Source organism: Poeciliopsis prolifica, unplaced genomic scaffold, assembly GCF_027474105.1.
Source record: "Poeciliopsis prolifica strain line A6 unplaced genomic scaffold, Auburn_PproV2 SCAFFOLD015, whole genome shotgun sequence".
NCBI classification, from domain to species: Eukaryota; Metazoa; Chordata; class Actinopteri; order Cyprinodontiformes; family Poeciliidae; genus Poeciliopsis; species Poeciliopsis prolifica.
Window position 1 is genome coordinate 4,340,795 of NW_026562390.1, and position 17,304 is coordinate 4,358,098.

Here is a 17,304-nt window from a genome sequence, read left to right on the forward strand (position 1 = left end):
GTTAAGATACACAAATGGCTTAAAAAGGAGATTTAGCCCAAAACACACACACACACACACACACACACATATATATATATATATATATATATATATATATATATATATATATATATATATATATATATATATATATATATTTATTATTTATTTATGTGTGAACTGAGCATTGTTTCTTCAATTCAACACTGAGTCAGTGTTATTACATGCAGAGCTCATACATTAAATTATGTCTTGTCATAAAAGTTATGAAGCTAAAGTAGAAAATTATTTCATTTCCTATCAAAGTATCTAATACTGATCTCCTTCAAGCACAATTGGAATAATTTTCTCATTTTCTAATTTTGGACTTTATTTATCTGATATCTTTCATCAACCTTATCCGCGCAAGGATTCTCCAGGCAAAACAGCCTAATTTTCTATAATCCAAAATCTTATGTATTAACGTTCTATTACAGTTGAGCTAAAACCTGTTTTCACGTTGATCTCTCTGATCATTTAAGAAGCTGTGTCCATCTATCACCAATAGCTTACAGCGAACTTTTGTGTGTTAATACTTCTCTATTGGAACGTTTTTCAGAAGACAAACACCTCAAACTCTTCCAAAATGCCAAAACCTAGATTATACACATACGCCATTATTATCTGTTGCTCTGTCAAAAAAACAGAAGCAGTGTATATGTATCTACCTGCATAGAAGATATGACTGGGAAGGTTTAGTTGTGTGAATTCAAAAGCTTGCAGTTGGAAGATTTGACCAGGTTTGCTGTTGATCGGAAACTTAATCCTGATGGACAGGAAAGCAAGGTAGCAGCTCAGGGAAGGTAAAGTAAGCAGCAGGGTGCTGTGTTGGCAGGGAATGGCCAGGCTGCCTGAAACAGAAAACCACACTGCCAGGGCCAGTCTGATGGCGAGTTGGAGGAAGAAGTTGGGAGTGTGGTGCAGAACATGACGAGCGGGGAGATTTGGCTCGTAAGGTGTTGCTGCATAAGCCTTGCTACAGCAGGTAGTTAACAAAACATTCTTGCATTTCTAACTACATGGTTGAAAAAAAATCCACTGCAAGGTGAAGAGACTTGAGTTGATGTAGAATGTTTGGAATAGTTGACAGGTCCCAGAGATTCAACCGGAAAGAGTGAGACAAATTGCCACATCCATACTGGTACACACACTCACATGCCAACTCCTGCAAAGATCACAAACAGAAGACCAAAACAACCAGCTGGGAGAACATAGACAGAAACAATAGCAACAAAACAAAGGGCTGGGCCATTACTGTGACAGTTATGTTTTGTAATAAGCTGCCAGGCTCTGAAAAGGATCACATTTTTGTTCTTCATCAAAATCTGTTTTATGTTGGAGTATCAAATTCAATGATCCTATAATAAGCCAGGCACATCTAACCCTCTAAATATGTAGTCTTATTGAAAACACGGTTTTATTTATTTCAGGCAGAGGTATAGGAAACAGGCATCTCATTTCTGATTAGCAATCCCTGAATGTGTCAGCTAAAATGATAAATGTCCTTGGCATATTTCTGCAGCTGACTCATAGCAAAAATACATCTGCTCGAAAGGCTCCTTATACGGCCGACAACTACAATGATCCTGCGTTTAAGAACTGCATGTCCTGGGCAAAATGTCAGCAGAGTCTCTCAACTTGATACTTGGAGAAAACATAACAAATATGTTAAAATATTGACTTCATGTTAAAATATGATGTTTTTTCTTATAAATTACAGTTTGCAGACATACCAGAAGTGAAATGTGAAAGTATTGATGTTTATAGGTAAAAACATTCAACACCTGAAGGCTCTGATCCAAAGTTTACTGAGGTTCAAAACTGATCCCAAAATCTGATTTTAAATATCCGGTAGATAATGGATCTTTCCAGATGTTTAAATGTACCATTTTTCCCCTAAGTAAATTTAATCATTTAGAATTTTAAAATATACTCTTGGTTGGGTTTCTAAAATCATCTAGGCTTTTTTTTTTTTTACAAACCTAAAACTGTTTTATCTGTGTTAATAGAATTGTATAATTTAAAAAGTTAAATTCAACCGGAAAGAGTGAGACAAATTGCCACATTTGAAAAGTGTACAGTGAAGTAAAAGTGAGAAAATAAAAGTGTTTATCAGTGTGATTTTTTTTTCTTTTTCTGCAGTTTAGAAAGTCTAAACCTTTGTATTCATTGGCAGGTGTTCATAAGCAGATTGTCATAAGTCAAGACTTTCAAAGCTTATTTGATCTTTAATATGTTCATCCAGTAGAACTGAATAAATAAAAAATCACATTTATTCCCATTTACAAAAAGACAAAAGTAAAAACAGACTGAAAACCAAAGGTTCAACATCCTCGTTGGATACATACAGACCCACCCTTTAATAAACAGACAAGACTCTTTTGATTCATCTTCATGTTCTAGTTTTCTTGTCTGGGGGTCTGTTGACATATCACATGTTGACATAATTCACTTTGACAAAAATACAGTTTCAGTTGAAGAAAAGGAACCCCAGAGAATGATGCTGCCACCACCAAATTTCACTGTGGCCTAAATTTGAACTTTTTCTCACTATAATACACATCAATACTAAGGTTTTAGAAGATCTTCATTCTATATATTTTTTATTTTGGCATGTAGATTATTACCGCATGTAGAAATGCAACACAAGGCCTGTTTAGAAATCCTCGCTGTTCCTTCAGTGTCATCATCGGCCTCTTTGGAGCCTCCTGTTGGACTCTTCCACCAGTTTCTAGTATCCAAGATAAATAAACTTTATACAACGTGCAATGTAGATGATAAACAAGAGGATTCTTTTCTTAAAATTCTCTAAAAAATATTCAGGCACTGCAAATTTCACTGTACCAGAGATAATCTACGTTTACATAAGTTCTATGAGAGGAAATCACACCCATCAAAGGAAGGTGCATTATGTTGATCTGCCAGCTTGATGGCCTGTAAAGATAGAAATTGCTGAAGGATAAATGTCTCCTCAGAGGTGTTTGTTCCTGAGCCAGTGTAAGTAAAACAGTTTGCTTCAGGCAGGATCGGTTTAAGAAGAAACAATGCACTTGGCAGACACTTGAATATGACTAGAAAAGGAGCGGCAATTGCTTTTCTCCCGACACCATAATTCTGGTGTCAGAAAAAAGCAGTTTTGTTGCTTTTCTCAAGCATGTAATGAGGGAATGTTCAACTTTTTTCTTGCTTATTAAGGAATATTAACATGAGTTAGGATATGTTTAGGTGACACATGAGGCATAAACATGTGGGGCATGACATTGATTTAAGGTTGCTGCACAGAAGATGATTCACCCAGGCGTCATACTCCAGCTTAGAAACCCACCAGGACTCCTCTGCTTTAAATGTCATCACTTTACAATTTTACTGGCTAAGACTGAATTATGTAAGAATGTGTGTTTAGTGAATAAATATCCTTCTTAGCAGTGATCATCTATGTGAGCAGAAACAACACGGAACGATACCTAAACAAACTCCACCGACATAAAACCACAAAAATGATCATCACATTGCACCCTAAAGAGTTCATCTCAGAGGAGTGACACAAGAAATGGCACAATGAGCTCAAGTCCCTTTGGACTAGTTCAGTTTCAGCAACTCAGCGGAAATCCCGTCCTTATAAAACCCAACTCCAGCGAGGAGCGGCTCAGTGAATGTGGCCTGAACTCTGTGGAGGAGAGTCATGGTTCCAGAGACGCTGTAGAACGACATAGTACCTGCTCTGTGGTCCAGGTACACTCCTACTCTGGAGGAAACGGGACCTGAAACCGGAGTTTTTATTCTGTTGTGCCAAAACGTGTAACCGTTTCTATCGCAATACAAAGACCAAGATTTGTAGTTAGATCGAAACTCACAATCATCTAAGTTCCCTGCTCTGCTGATTGACTTGTATGAAGCTGCAATGTCAACTCGCCTCCCTTTCCACTCCACCTCCCAGTAGCAGCGTCCCGTCAAACTCTCTCTGCTCAAGATCTGGAGCCAGCTGGTGAATCGGTCTGGATGATCAGAGTAAAGCTGCTTTTGTTTCAGTACTGTTGCTTTTCTGTTCCCATCAGATAATAACAAATGGCTATTTGCTGTATTTGGATTCAGAGTGATTTCTTGCGAATACTTCAAGAATCCAGCTCTCGTCTTCGGTTCTGGTTCTGACAGTAAAACATCCACTTCAGCGACTGCATCTGAGATGTCTGACCATGTGTCTCTCAGGATGTTCTGTAGTTTATCTCTGAGCTCTGACACAGCTGTTGTCACATCCTCAAAGTACCTCAGAGGACGTATTTTGATGCTGGATGAGTGTGTCGCATCACTGGGTATTGACAGTGAGGAAAAGTTGAGTAAAAACCGGTTGTGATCTGAGTTTGAGAGCTTCTCCAGCTCAGCATCTTTCTTCTTCAGCTCAGTGATCTCACGCTCCAGCTTCTCCTGAAGCTCTCTGACTCGACTCACTTCGCTTTCCTGTTGGGATCTGATTTGCTGTTGCACGTCAGTGCTTCTTTTCCCGGTGAGACGGATCAGCTCGGTGAAGATCTTCTCACTGTCCTCCGCTGCTTTATCAGCTGAAGCATTGATGGCCTCCACCTCCTGCCAAAGCAGCTTCATTTCCTTCTCCCGATCCCAGATTCCCTTCTGGATTTGCTGCCGTCTCACCAGGAGCTTCTTCTGCTTCCTAGACATTTCTGCTGCACCGGATTCTTTTTTATGGTCTTTATTTTCATCTGTCAAACAGAGAAAGCAGGCATCCTGCTGATCAGGGTGATCAGAGTCACCATGATGAGGACAGATGTTCTCCTGGAGCTTCTTGGAAGGGTCCACCAACTTATGCTTCTGTAAAGGTGGAGCGTCATAGTGAGGTTGGAGGTGATACTCGCAGTAAGATGCAGGACAGGTTAAACAAAACCTAACAGCCTTCAACTTCCTTTGAGTGCAAACATCACAAGCCACATCTCCTGGTCCGGCATAGCAGTGGTCATCCGGATCAGCTCGGACTCCAGTTCTCTTGAGATCCTCCACTAAATCGGCTAAGATTGTGCTTTTCTTCAAAACAGGCTTCTTTTTGAAAGCCTCCCTGCACTGGGGGCAGCTGTAGATTTTCTTGTGATCCTCTTCATCCCAGTGGGTTCTAATGCAGCTCATACAGTAGCTGTGTCCGCAGGGTATGGTCACCGGATCCTTCAGCAGATCCAAACAGATGGAACAAGAATATTTGTCCTCGTCGAGTTGAAGTCCTTTCTGTGCCATTGTCCCGTCTCAGTAACAAGGACTAAGTTTTGACTTCCTATGAGCAAGAATTGGTTTGGACTCTGATCTATAAAGCTTGTTGCTGCAGTTAATCTCAGCGGTTACACCCATCATTCTGCTTGTAGCTCTGAATAGGAGGGAACAAAGAGTGACGCACACATGTCTGGGCTGGTTTTGTTCAACCAGGAAAGGGAATGAGGAGGTGGCAAACCAAGCCTTTTGTTTAACCCTCTTGTCATTTTTAAACTTTGTAAATGTTTTGTCAGTTTGACGTGGTAAATTCTTTCGACTGACTACTGAACAGAAACATTCCAGCTTCTATAAAAATAATGAAAGGCTTTATTTGATGTTAGCTTTAAGGTCAGTAACACTCCAGCTGAGTTGCATAAGTTTGGAGGTCAGAGGGCTTTAACTTGCAGACCACAGTCAGGCAGGATCCAATTTGAAAACTGGCCAACTGCAATTTAATTGAGCACTTCTATTTAAAGATACACAGGCACTAACATAATGCCACAGATTCATAAATATGACTTCCTGTTAGGCTTTATTTTTTCTATCATGTTGTATAGAAAAAAAATAAATGTAGATAGTAAATACTACAGAATCTCATTTTGACAAACCCAAACTACTCCTCTCATAAATTGCTACTTGCTTGCAACTAACGTTATATTTTTCACTATAAAGCTGCATCTGTAGAACTAAACAGAAAGATGGAAAAAAATAATGTAGCAGTTCAAGCTAAAGCAAAGGAAGGTGTGACATTTACCAAAACACTCAATCCCACACCAGTTATTGTCAAGTAAATTTTCTTAAACTTTTATTTTTACTCACAAATGAACCAGTGTAGAAAGGTTTATGTATTTTTCAAAAAGTTGCACAATATACAATGTTGGTCACAGTTTTTTTTTATTATTATTCTCATCGTGAGCATGAATGTCATCAACTTTGATTACAAACAAACATGATGCAAACGTTTGAGTTTATTGAAGATTTTGGTTGCAGAGAAACCAGACAGTTTTATAAAATTATCAATGTCATATAATTCTAGAGTAATATTTGTTCCCACTTCTTAACAGACATGGTAAAGCTAATTTAAATTGGGTTTATTTTCTGCCCTATCATCTGCATTTTTAAAAGATTGAAGGTTGGGGCTATTCAAAAACTTAATGGTACCTTAGTCCTTCCAATCTGAAGCACCTGCTGTGACATGTCTCGTGATCATGCTTCTGGTATGTCACAAACTTGTAATCTTCTAGTTGTTGGTTCCAGGGAGACGGCCCTCCTTCTTCTTTGCTGTCTCTACCAAAACTGCTGGCAAGAAAACAAACCCTCACAATGATGCCGATGCATTAATTTTCTAATAGCTGGAGAAGTGTTTTTAGGTTTAAGAGCATCGTTTTGACTCTTGTAAACATAGTTGTCATTATTTCCAGCTCAATCTTTACAGTATCATACAATGCAAAGTTTTCTCATACAACTTGCATTTTATGAGACAGTTTATATTATATATAAATATAATATTATATATTTATGTGTATATATAAGGTCTTTTTGGTAAGAAAAAGAAAAGAATGAATAAATAAACTGAAAAATACACTTTGCTGAATTCCTAGTAATAGAAATGTGAATATGGTGTTGACAGAACAGAACGAGTAATATTTCCATTTCCATTTCTGCTCTCCACCAATATAATGTCAGCCTATGCTTTGCTTTTATACTCATGGCACAAAAGAGCCATTGAGGCTCGTTCATAGCGGAACTTTGTATGTCATTTTAACCACTGCACATGTTTTCAATCAGAAAAAAATTGAATGATTCATAAACGATCAAGGGCGGTCAGCGTCAGGGCCAGCTGTTCGGTTTGCCTCTGAGATCTGCGGTATTCTATTAGCTTTGTGTCGCTGCATCCTTCCCTTTTTTTCTCTCTATGTCTGCTCAAACATCCTGGCACTGACCTTCAGGGTTCAGTTTTTAAATGTTTTAATGTGTTGTTGGTGTCTTCTGTATATAAAACATTAACTTCAGGAGTTAGAAAAACATTGGATTCCACTTCAGGAATGTGCAAAAGGTGTTTTGTTTCTGCTGTGTGCAGTCGGAAAAGCGGCTCTTCGCTGATGGCTGAATTAAAAACACTGACCTTAAAACAGAGTAGGGGAGTTGTCAGGTTGGCTTAGTACCTGTTAAACAACTGTGAAACTCAACATGTAGTTGGGAAAGGGTGTTTTTCCATTGAGCAAGGTGACAGAAAAGATATATTTTGGAAAAGGTCACATCAGCTACATCAGTACCTCCCGAGGCCATGCCAGAGGGGGGCACATCAACCTGCTCACAGTAAATTCAATTTTTTATTTTTTTTTCCACACATCCAAGCTTATACAACTCAGTGGGCAGGTGTGGGTATTTTCCTCTGTTCGGGTGCAAGTGTTTGCATCTGCTTTGGTATCTGACATTCTCAGACAGCTGGCATGCCTCAGTTTAAGAGATGGCTTGACCGCTGAACCATACTCTGTCGTGTGCAGTTCCACTCACAAACTCACACAAAAACACTTTTAGCACTTCACTGGGCCTTGGTACTGAGGCTACCAAGGCCCAGCACTGTCTGTATGGAAACTAATTATTAACTCAAGTCTGTAAATCACACACGGATAACACTGGATGTTTGGATAATGAGTTTTAAAAGGCACTTTTGAAGTATTCTGTTAAATATCTAACTTTATTTTATGATTTAAGCTGTTCTCTGTGTTCTTTCAGTGTGTGCTCCATTGAACATGTGACACAAAACGGTTGTTTTTCCTTATAACAGAACTAATTGATTCAGTGGGTTATTTTACATTTTGTTATGCTACAGCTATAGATATTGAAAAGGAGACACTAAGTAGGACATAATTGTAAAGCAGGAAGAAAATGATTCATACCTTTCAAGATTTTTTTCAAAGAAAATACTTTAGCAAGATATAAGCAAATCATGCTTATATCTTGCTAAAGTATTTGAGGCACTTATACCTCTATCAGCTTTTTTTTCATTCTTTGCCCAATATTGCTCCAATTCAGTCAAATTAAATGGAGAACATCAGTGAACAGACATTTTTGACACAAGAATATGCTATCATTTAAACCATCACCACAATGTTTGTCCATCATTGTGGTGATGGACAAACATGCAAATATCCGGGTTGACCGATTTGTTTTGGCTGTTCAGGATGATGAAAAGGTAAAAAGTAATACAGAAAGTATTCGTGTTCCACCCGCGGAGCGAGTTGGTCTGGATTCCTGTTGCAAATCAGCGTGCCACTGAGTTCCCACAGGCAGACTGCTTTGTCCCTGACCTGTCTAGTGTGTCGCTTGGTCTTTATGAAACCGTTTGCTCACTAAAGTTGTTAAAGGAACAGCTTTAGTTACTCTGCTTTCAACTTAAGGGTCTTTTTAAAACAGTTGGTGGCACTCGGTTTTATTTAGAGGTAACTGAGAAGGAGGGATTGCAATGAAAATACACACAACACTTTTCAGATTTTTGTTTGTAAAAGCAAACAAAAACAATGAAGCAATGTCTCTTTCACGTCACCATTATATACTATGTCGTAATGTTTCTTTCCTGCTGTAACACACATGATTCTGAACAAAAAAACTACTTAACTACTCTGGTAACATGAAAGATGAAGTTTCATGTATTCAATAAGAACATGTTCTATGGCTAGCCATATGTTTGTGCATAATGCTGTGCCACATGTACAGCTGTGCTCACGAATCTTATGTACAAATACATGTGTAGATTATTTGTGTCATGCAATAATAAAATTTCAATTTTAGGAAACCCTGCACTGAGTACAGTGAGAATTTCCTCAAGACTATGGCATCACTGGCACCATCATTTATTTGTGACTAAGTGAATAATATAATATTATGCGTCATGTTTATTTTCATCTTGTATTTTTTTTTTACTACTTATTTTGTTTCTTTTATCTTTTTCCTATGACACTTTTTTTATGTCTGTAGAAAGTGTTGAAATGATCATTTCATGAATATGCAAAATACTTATACTCATTTAATATTTCCAAAGATATTTGAAAGTTCAGTGTGCTGGTATGTTTATTGACTTTATGGTTATTCTTAAGATATATAGTAGAAGGTTTAGAATAATCCTAAAAGTCCACCTTTAGGGAATCTTTAGTTTGAGGTTTATTTCATACTAATATCTATATATATATATATATATATATATATATATATATATATATATATATATATATATATATATATATATATATATATATATATATATATATATATATATATATATCTTTTATTGTGTCCTGTTTCTTTCCACATTGTTCCTGTTTGTCTCTCGTATTTTTTCACCCTTTTTTTCTTCCTCCTTTTTTTTTTTTTTTTTTTAGATTTCTGGCCAACACGTCATTTGAGGGCCAAAGTGGTTTTATATCCAAAGAAAGCCAAAGTCAGAATATCATCTCAGAGGCCCATCACTACATCTGGTCTCTCCAGCTGGACCCTCTAGGCCAGCCAACCTGGACCCGTCTGGGACGCTGGCGCAGAGGGAGTATTCTAATGGACCAGGGGGCTTGGCCAAGCCATCAAGGGCCTGGTAGCGGAGGAGACTGGCGCCGATCTGCGCGGTTGCACATGCGAGTGGTGACGCTGGTGGAGCATCCCTTTGTGTTTACCCGTGAGGTGGATGGAGACGGGATGTGTCCAGCGGGCCAGCTGTGCTTGGACCCGCTTACCAATGAGACCTCGGTTTTGAAAAGACTTTTCCAGAAACTTGCAGGCCATAATGGCTCTGTTCCTACAGAACAGAAGAAATGTTGCTATGGCTACTGCATTGACCTGCTGGAAAAGCTGGCGGAGGATATTGGCTTTTCTTTTGACCTGTATATCGTTGGTGACGGGAAGTACGGAGGGTACAAGAATGGCCGTTGGACGGGACTGGTAGGCGATCTACTAAGTGGTGCTGCCCACCTGGCAGTGACATCATTCAGCATTAATTCAGCCAGAAGTCAAGTCATTGACTTTACATCACCCTTCTTCTCCACCAGCCTGGGGATTCTGGTCAGTACTATCCTTCTCACTCTGACTACTTTTTGATTGCCTGTTAAATCCCAGATCCCACTCTTTATTTCAGCCTCTCTTTTTCACTGTGTGTCATTGTCCTCCCTTAAATTCTCTCTGCTTGGTATTCTGGTGGTCGCTGTCAATACAGCAGGACTTTATTACAGCAAGTCTTACGGTATTGGACCCTAATGCAATTCCCCACATAGGGTTGGACTGGTGAGTGTGCAGCTTTGTGGGGGCACTCTATTACTACAATGACTATAGCTATTCTCGCCAGCAGACAGACATAGTGATGGTAGTGATCACTCTTCTTTCTCCCCCCCTGGTCTAACCGGAAAGGTAAAACTTTAGCTATGTTTGGGTTGACAGTTCATCAGAGTACGAGAGCAGAGTACACCGAGTTGTTTTCCTTTAGCTATTGCATGTGGATGGTGGGAATGGCTGTTCCTTCTCTGATTAATTTTGTTGCGATTTTACTCAAGACCAGGATATTAACATTTCATATTTTTAAGAAACTGAATACAGTTTTGAGCTATAAGGTTGATTCTCTATGAAAAGTTAATATGTTTTCAATGCGTTTCTTCATAAGGAGTGTCAAACTTTGACCATTTTAAGTTGGGATGAAAAAACAGAACAATTGAACTAGGGACTAAAGTATTAAAATGATAGTAACTCTTATGTTTCAGTCATCTCACTTCTAAAGTTTTCTGCACCTGTAGGTTCGTACCCGTGACACAGCTGCACCCATTGGCGCCTTCATGTGGCCTCTCCATTGGTCCATGTGGCTCGGCATCTTCGTCTCCCTCCACGTCACCGCTGTTTTCCTCACCCTTTACGAGTGGCATAGCCCCTTTGGAATGACTCCCCGTGGACGCAATCGTGACCGCGTCTTCTCTTTCTCCTCGGCCCTTAACGTATGCTATGCTATTCTCTTCGGGAGAACAGTAGCCATCAAACCCCCCAAGTGCTGGACTGGTCGCCTGCTGATGAACCTTTGGGCAATCTTTTGCCTCTTCTGTCTGTCCACCTACACTGCTAACTTGGCTGCGGTCATGGTTGGGGAGAAAACCTACGAGCAGCTGTCAGGGATACATGATCCAAAGGTAAAATATAACATTTTAAATAATTAATTTTCCACAAGTAGTTGTTTTGTTAGACAAGTCTAGTTTTTAAGGGCTGATATTTCTTTATTCTTTATTTCAAATTGTGTTGGCGTATAAACCAGAACTCTAAGCTGGCTAAAAAAAATATAAAGAAAAAAAAAAGAATAGATTTGAACTGAAGAATGATAATTTATTTACGTAAAAGTTATACTAAAGGTGAAATTTTGGTTTCTTTCTTTGCCTCTGCAGTTGCACCATCCCTCTCAGGGATTCCGCTTTGCTACAGTGAGAGAAAGCAGTGCAGAGGACTACGTCAAGAAGAGTTTCCCTGAAATGCACGAGTATATGAGAAGATACAATGTTCCAGCAACACCAGATGGCATACATCATCTAAAGTAAGACAACAGTTTGGATAGAGGGTGTATACTGTATATCATGCAGGCACAGACAAGAGTCAGATCCATGTCCCAATATCATTTTTCATAATGCTGACCCAGCTATTTCTTCATGTCATTTCTGCAAATCTGAATACAATATCTCCTTTGATAAAAGATGCATGCGCGCTTAAGGCATGTCAACATTGATGAAGAATGAAAAAAGGGGGAAATATTTCAATCCTATTGCTGTCATTCCCCACCACGAGCTTGTCTGTTTGTATTCAGAACCCACCCTACTCTTTACCCTGCCACTGCTGTCATCCTAAGCTGCTTCAACATTCAGCTGGCATCCCTGTGGAGCATGGCTGAATATAGTGGGAAAAGGCAGCTGCAACACAGGCCATGGCAAGGACACAATTTACAAGGATGAAAAGAGATTTATTTTTTACTTATATATATATATATATATATATATATATATATATATATATATATATATATATATATATATATATATATACTACAGTGTCACAGGAATAATGTTCTCTTTAGAGAATTACATCTTGCCATCATGTCACAAGTGTGCTGCAGAACTAACCATTGTGTTAAGGTGCAGTCAGCCACGGACAAGACATAATATATCAGCGACTTCATTGTGCTTTTCAGAGTTGTAGCATAATACCACTGTCTAGTGTAATAACAAGAGTGAACTATGAGGACAAAAAACTTTACATCAGCAAAGCCTTCACAGAACAATTAAAAGATGTTTGGGATAAAGGCAAAGGAAGCAGACATTTGGAAAGAAAACTCAACTGAACAAGAAACATAGGCTATTCATGTTTGAATATTTTAAAAGTATTTCCTTATAAGAAACTTATAAGAAACTTTACCTATAGAAAAGCTACTACACCAAGGTTCTACAAGGTTGAGAAATAGTATAACTGCATGTTTCTTTTTCAACAAAGAGCTCTTTCATCACTGATTCAAGTGAAAATGACCTTGAGTTGGCTTTAATGACTGATGTGTGCGTTGCTTGGTATTAATAGGATAGGAATTTGTTGAAGGTTATCTTAATTTAACATAAAATAAAATAAAATAAATCTAAAGTCAATCTTTCATAATTCATTGAACTTTTGTTTTAATATGTCATATAATCAATAGTAATTTTTGAGGGATGGTTTTACATATTATTTCGAACTCTTAAAAACCTGCTGTAGCAGTAGGGCTTTTGGCAATCAGATCTAAAACAACCGACTGGAGGTTTTATATCATCCATCATTCAAATGAGTGTTTCAAAGTAGCAGAAAGAACATGCTACACAATTTTTGACAGCCCTGGTAAAAGATCCTTCAAAAACTTTCAAGCTTGACTGAGAAAGGAGTTTGCTTCTGGTGTGCCTCATAGGTTAAATTTTGGCCCAATTTCATTCTCAGTTTTGCACATTATTCAGCCAATAAATTAACCAAACTACAAAGCCAGAAAAACCAAATTAAGCAAAAGAAAAGTTCCGACCTGGTACTTTTATTTTGACAAGAGAGTCTAGTCAAAACACATATATTAAAATGTATATGTGATTATACACATTTTTTGAATATGAACATCTAATGTAATTTGCAGCTACAATCTTGTGATATTTTTTATGCATCAACACAAAAACATGTTCTGTCACCAGAAAAGAGTATGCTTCAGAAAAGGAGACATGTTTTTCCTTCTTGTTTGAAAATAGTGGCTTCATTAACCAAAAAAATTGGATTTAAGATGAAGGCTGAAAGTCTCAATACATTTCAAATCAGTATAATGAGCCGGCAACAGTGAGTTAAGGATAGAGCAGGATTTCACATGCTGCCCTTGATAAAAAAATAAAATAAAACATGCAATACAGGATGAAAAGTCTATCTCATTATTTGAGAGTTGAAATTTCTGAAGGCCTGACACAGAGTTTCAACAGCTCAACTCATTTTAATGTATCTGTGAAGAATCTAAATAAACTGGTCGAACTTGGAGACAGACATTGAGTTTATTGGCCGGTGGTCTACAAAGTTCTGGAAAAAAATGCAAGGCCATCCCATGAGATCTTCAGGCAAGACAAAAGTTTCGAACAGAGCTATTTCACCACTAACCTTCAGCACTAATCTTTTGGAAGATTAACACTAATCTTCCAAAACCATATTTTGGAAGATTTAAAACACAAATGATCCCAGAGGGGAAATGACAACTTAAATTTAAAACATGCGATAAAGGTTATTATCCAGTAATCATGTTAGTTAGATAGCCTAAGATGATGTATATTGTTTATTAAATATGTTGATTTCTTTGACAAAAGCCTCAAAGATAAAAACATCACATGATTTTGAAGACCACTAATTTACTATATTCCAGTGATGTCTGAAAATCTTGTCTGCAATATGACATTCCGCACTTAGTTTTGATAATGCTTTGCAGAACAATACCACACAGTGTTTGCTCTTTCGCCTGAGGAGTGCTTGCACAATTTGTGTCAACATTCTCGTTTAATTAGTACAGCTTGCTGTGGTAGATGAATTCTGGGACACATTGTGTGCACTCCAGATGCTTTCCTATCAGTATAGTTAAGAGGCCATTGTTGTGATTTTATTTTTGCTGTCAGCTTTCTGCTCTCTGACGTGTTTTGGAGGGAAAAAAACAATTTCTTTTTTTTAATTCCTGTCATTGCTTTATTTAAAAAGCTAGCTACTGACTGTGTATAAAAATATAACCAGGATTTGATATATTTTTTGTTGTCTTTACTGTGAAAAACTGTGTTTAAGTTTTCCTAGAGAAATCTACTCAGAACATAAAACTTTTACACCACATCTTGTTTCTCAGTTTCCTAATCCGTATACTTCTCAGATGAGCAGACAAGAGCTTAAAGTGTTGCAGTATTAAGTGGACGCCCCTCGAAGAAATAGATGAACCATCAACTGGTGCAAATTCATTTTAGACAATCAAATCTTGCTTATTTTTGGTGAAACTTTTATAAGATAAGGAACTATTTACCTTTCATCAGTACTGTATGTATTTGTTTCTTATGTGCTTGTCAAGAAAGACCCACAGTGACATCCAACACAATATTATAATGGCTGCTGTGATATAACATAGAAACTGCTTGTTGGTTTATGTTTCCCATTGCAGCTTGCTGCCTCATATTTGAAATGTTTCTATGGATAATTCTCATTGAAAGAACAAGATAAACTTTTGCCTCACCTTTCAAAATACAACTAAGACACATAACCTTTTAGCCTCCCAGAGCAAAATGTAACTGAAATGCTAATTAATAGGATAAGAGATGTTGGTTATTCCTCTATAGTCCACTGTCTGTCTTATTACAGGGCTGACCCTCAGAAACTGGATGCATTCATTATGGACAAAGCCCTGTTGGACTATGAGGTTTCCATAGATGCCGACTGTAAAACACTCACAGTGGGGAAACCTTTTGCCATAGAAGGTAATATCTGAATGTTATGAGCTTTACAATTGTTTGTTTGTTTAGTAAGCAACAGTAACGATAATGACAAATATGGAAAAGACAGCAGAAAATGAGGGTTAATTGCAACGCATCAGAATTGCACACATTTACAGTGGAGCCCCACCTACTTGTGGTTCAGTATTTGCAGATTTTTATGTTGAATGTAACTCTAAATTATTCTTGGATGATGTTCGTATTTAAGCATTAACTAAAAGAGCGCATATTAAAATATTAGAAAGAAAATACAGGTTCCACCAACCAAACTCATTTTGTTTCTAAATACAAGATGACCCTTTGTCTACTGAGCCATGTCTGCATCCATGCAAGTTGTCAGGATCAGCAAAAACACAAATCTTACTGCTCAGCTTGAGACAAAATTTGTATTGTTTTCGGTTGTCAAATCAGTCGAGCAGAGCAAAGGAAATCCCATTTCATTTCTGACTATTCCCTAGGTGAATAATTAAAATCACTCTTATTCAAAAATGAGACATAATATTTATTTAGTTTGAATAAATGATGTTTGTTATTAACTGACAGACTCATTTTAACTCTTCATATGTTGGTTTCATTTCATTTCATGCCAGTATGATTTTAAACCAAACTATTTTCACTTCAAACACCTTAAATTTAACAATATCAATCACTCACCATATGCACAGTAGTTAATCCTTTTGGCTTTCAAAAGCTTACAATCTCCACTGTCCACAGTTAATCTCTGGTCCATTTAGCCAACCTCTTCCTCCCGCTGTGGAAATGTTCCCATGGCGCCTGCCTCCATTACAGGCCACCACAGCCCCAGATTCCAGTGCTGTTGTTAATTACTTAATGCACCCTTAAGCCTTCAGGATACAATTCAAATCAATCAGCGCAGTCAGGGTACTTTTGTAATTGGCTGTTGCAGATTTTGTCACACTTTCCTGGCTTGCTGAGACACATGGACGAACACTGAAGTTATTTATGCCTCTTGTCAAAAGAAGTGAAATACATTTTTACTATATGTTTACACGTACAAAAGTATAACTATTAATGAGGCTGCTTTGTTTCTGTGTTGCTATGGGCAGGATATGGCATAGGCCTCCCTCAGAACTCGCCGTTGACCTCCAACTTCTCAGAGCTTGTTAGTCAGTACAAATCCGATGGGTTCATGGACATGCTGCATGACAAATGGTACAAGGTTGTGCCCTGCGGAAAGCGCAGCTTTGCTGTGACTGAGGTAAGTGTAAAGGTGTTGAGTGAATAGAGTTTATATGCTGCTGTTTATCTCATATAAAGAGCAAAAGAACAATTTAACACCAAGATAAACTTTCATACAATATTGTCACTTTAATGGCCTTCATATTTGTCAAACCTTTGCACATTTTGTCATGCTACAACCACAAACTTTATTGTGTTGTGATTTGCAATTATGCACTATTGTGTGATTCATAAAATATAATTATGTGTCATAGCTGTAAATTGATAAAATCCAGAACTCATCTAATTGGAAAGTTAATCAGTGTGTAATTTCACTGTTATGCAAAAACTCATTATTTGGAGACCACACTAGACAAGTCATGTATAAAGTCGTGTTGAAGATTTAAATATATTACAGAGCATGGTTCATTCTGTCGTGCAAAAAAGGAAATGATATGGGACAACTTTGCACAAAGACATAGCTGTCCAGGTAAACTGGCAGCTAAGCAAGGGGAACATTAATCAGCTTGAGGAAACCCTGCAGGAGCTGCAGAGATCCACAGCTGAGAGGGAGAGAATCTGCTGGCATAGCAACAGTTAGTCATGCACATTTTTTTTTTTTAAGTAGAAAGTCATTGCAACATTATAGAGGCTCACCATAAACAACCATAAACATAAACACAAAACTCCAAGGGTGTTAAAGTGACTCAATTAAATTCCAGACTTATATAGAAGTAAGGATCTATGTCAAATTCTTCAATACATCCCACATTTAGAGACTTTTTTCTATGAAATATTATGAAAATCACACATTCTTCTGTTTTCTCTTCACAATCATCCC

The 17,304-nt window shown here is 37.7% G+C and overlaps 2 protein-coding genes across 2 annotated transcripts in view; one reads left to right on the forward strand and one right to left on the reverse strand.

Annotated features, from left to right (window-relative positions):
• The window catches only part of grin3a (glutamate receptor, ionotropic, N-methyl-D-aspartate 3A), a 59,959-nt gene that overhangs the window by 15,589 nt on the left and 27,066 nt on the right, over nt 1–17,304 (forward strand). The window contains exons 3-7 of the mRNA XM_055040586.1: nt 9,654–10,323; nt 11,046–11,429; nt 11,679–11,824; nt 15,154–15,269; nt 16,352–16,503. Coding sequence (XP_054896561.1) covers nt 9,654–10,323; nt 11,046–11,429; nt 11,679–11,824; nt 15,154–15,269; nt 16,352–16,503 — 1,468 coding nt within the window. The remainder of the gene's footprint in view (nt 1–9,653; nt 10,324–11,045; nt 11,430–11,678; nt 11,825–15,153; nt 15,270–16,351; nt 16,504–17,304) is intronic.
• On the reverse strand, nt 2,290–5,259 carry LOC129366619 (tripartite motif-containing protein 16-like protein). The gene has a single exon (XM_055040588.1). The coding sequence runs from the start codon at nt 5,257–5,259 to the stop codon at nt 3,601–3,603; it is 1,659 nt and encodes a 552-aa protein (XP_054896563.1). The 3' UTR covers nt 2,290–3,600.

Coding starts and splice junctions, on each gene's coding strand:
- LOC129366619 (XM_055040588.1), bottom strand. CDS start 5,259: ATGGCACAGAAAGGACTTCAACTCGACGAGGACAAATATTCTTGTTCC.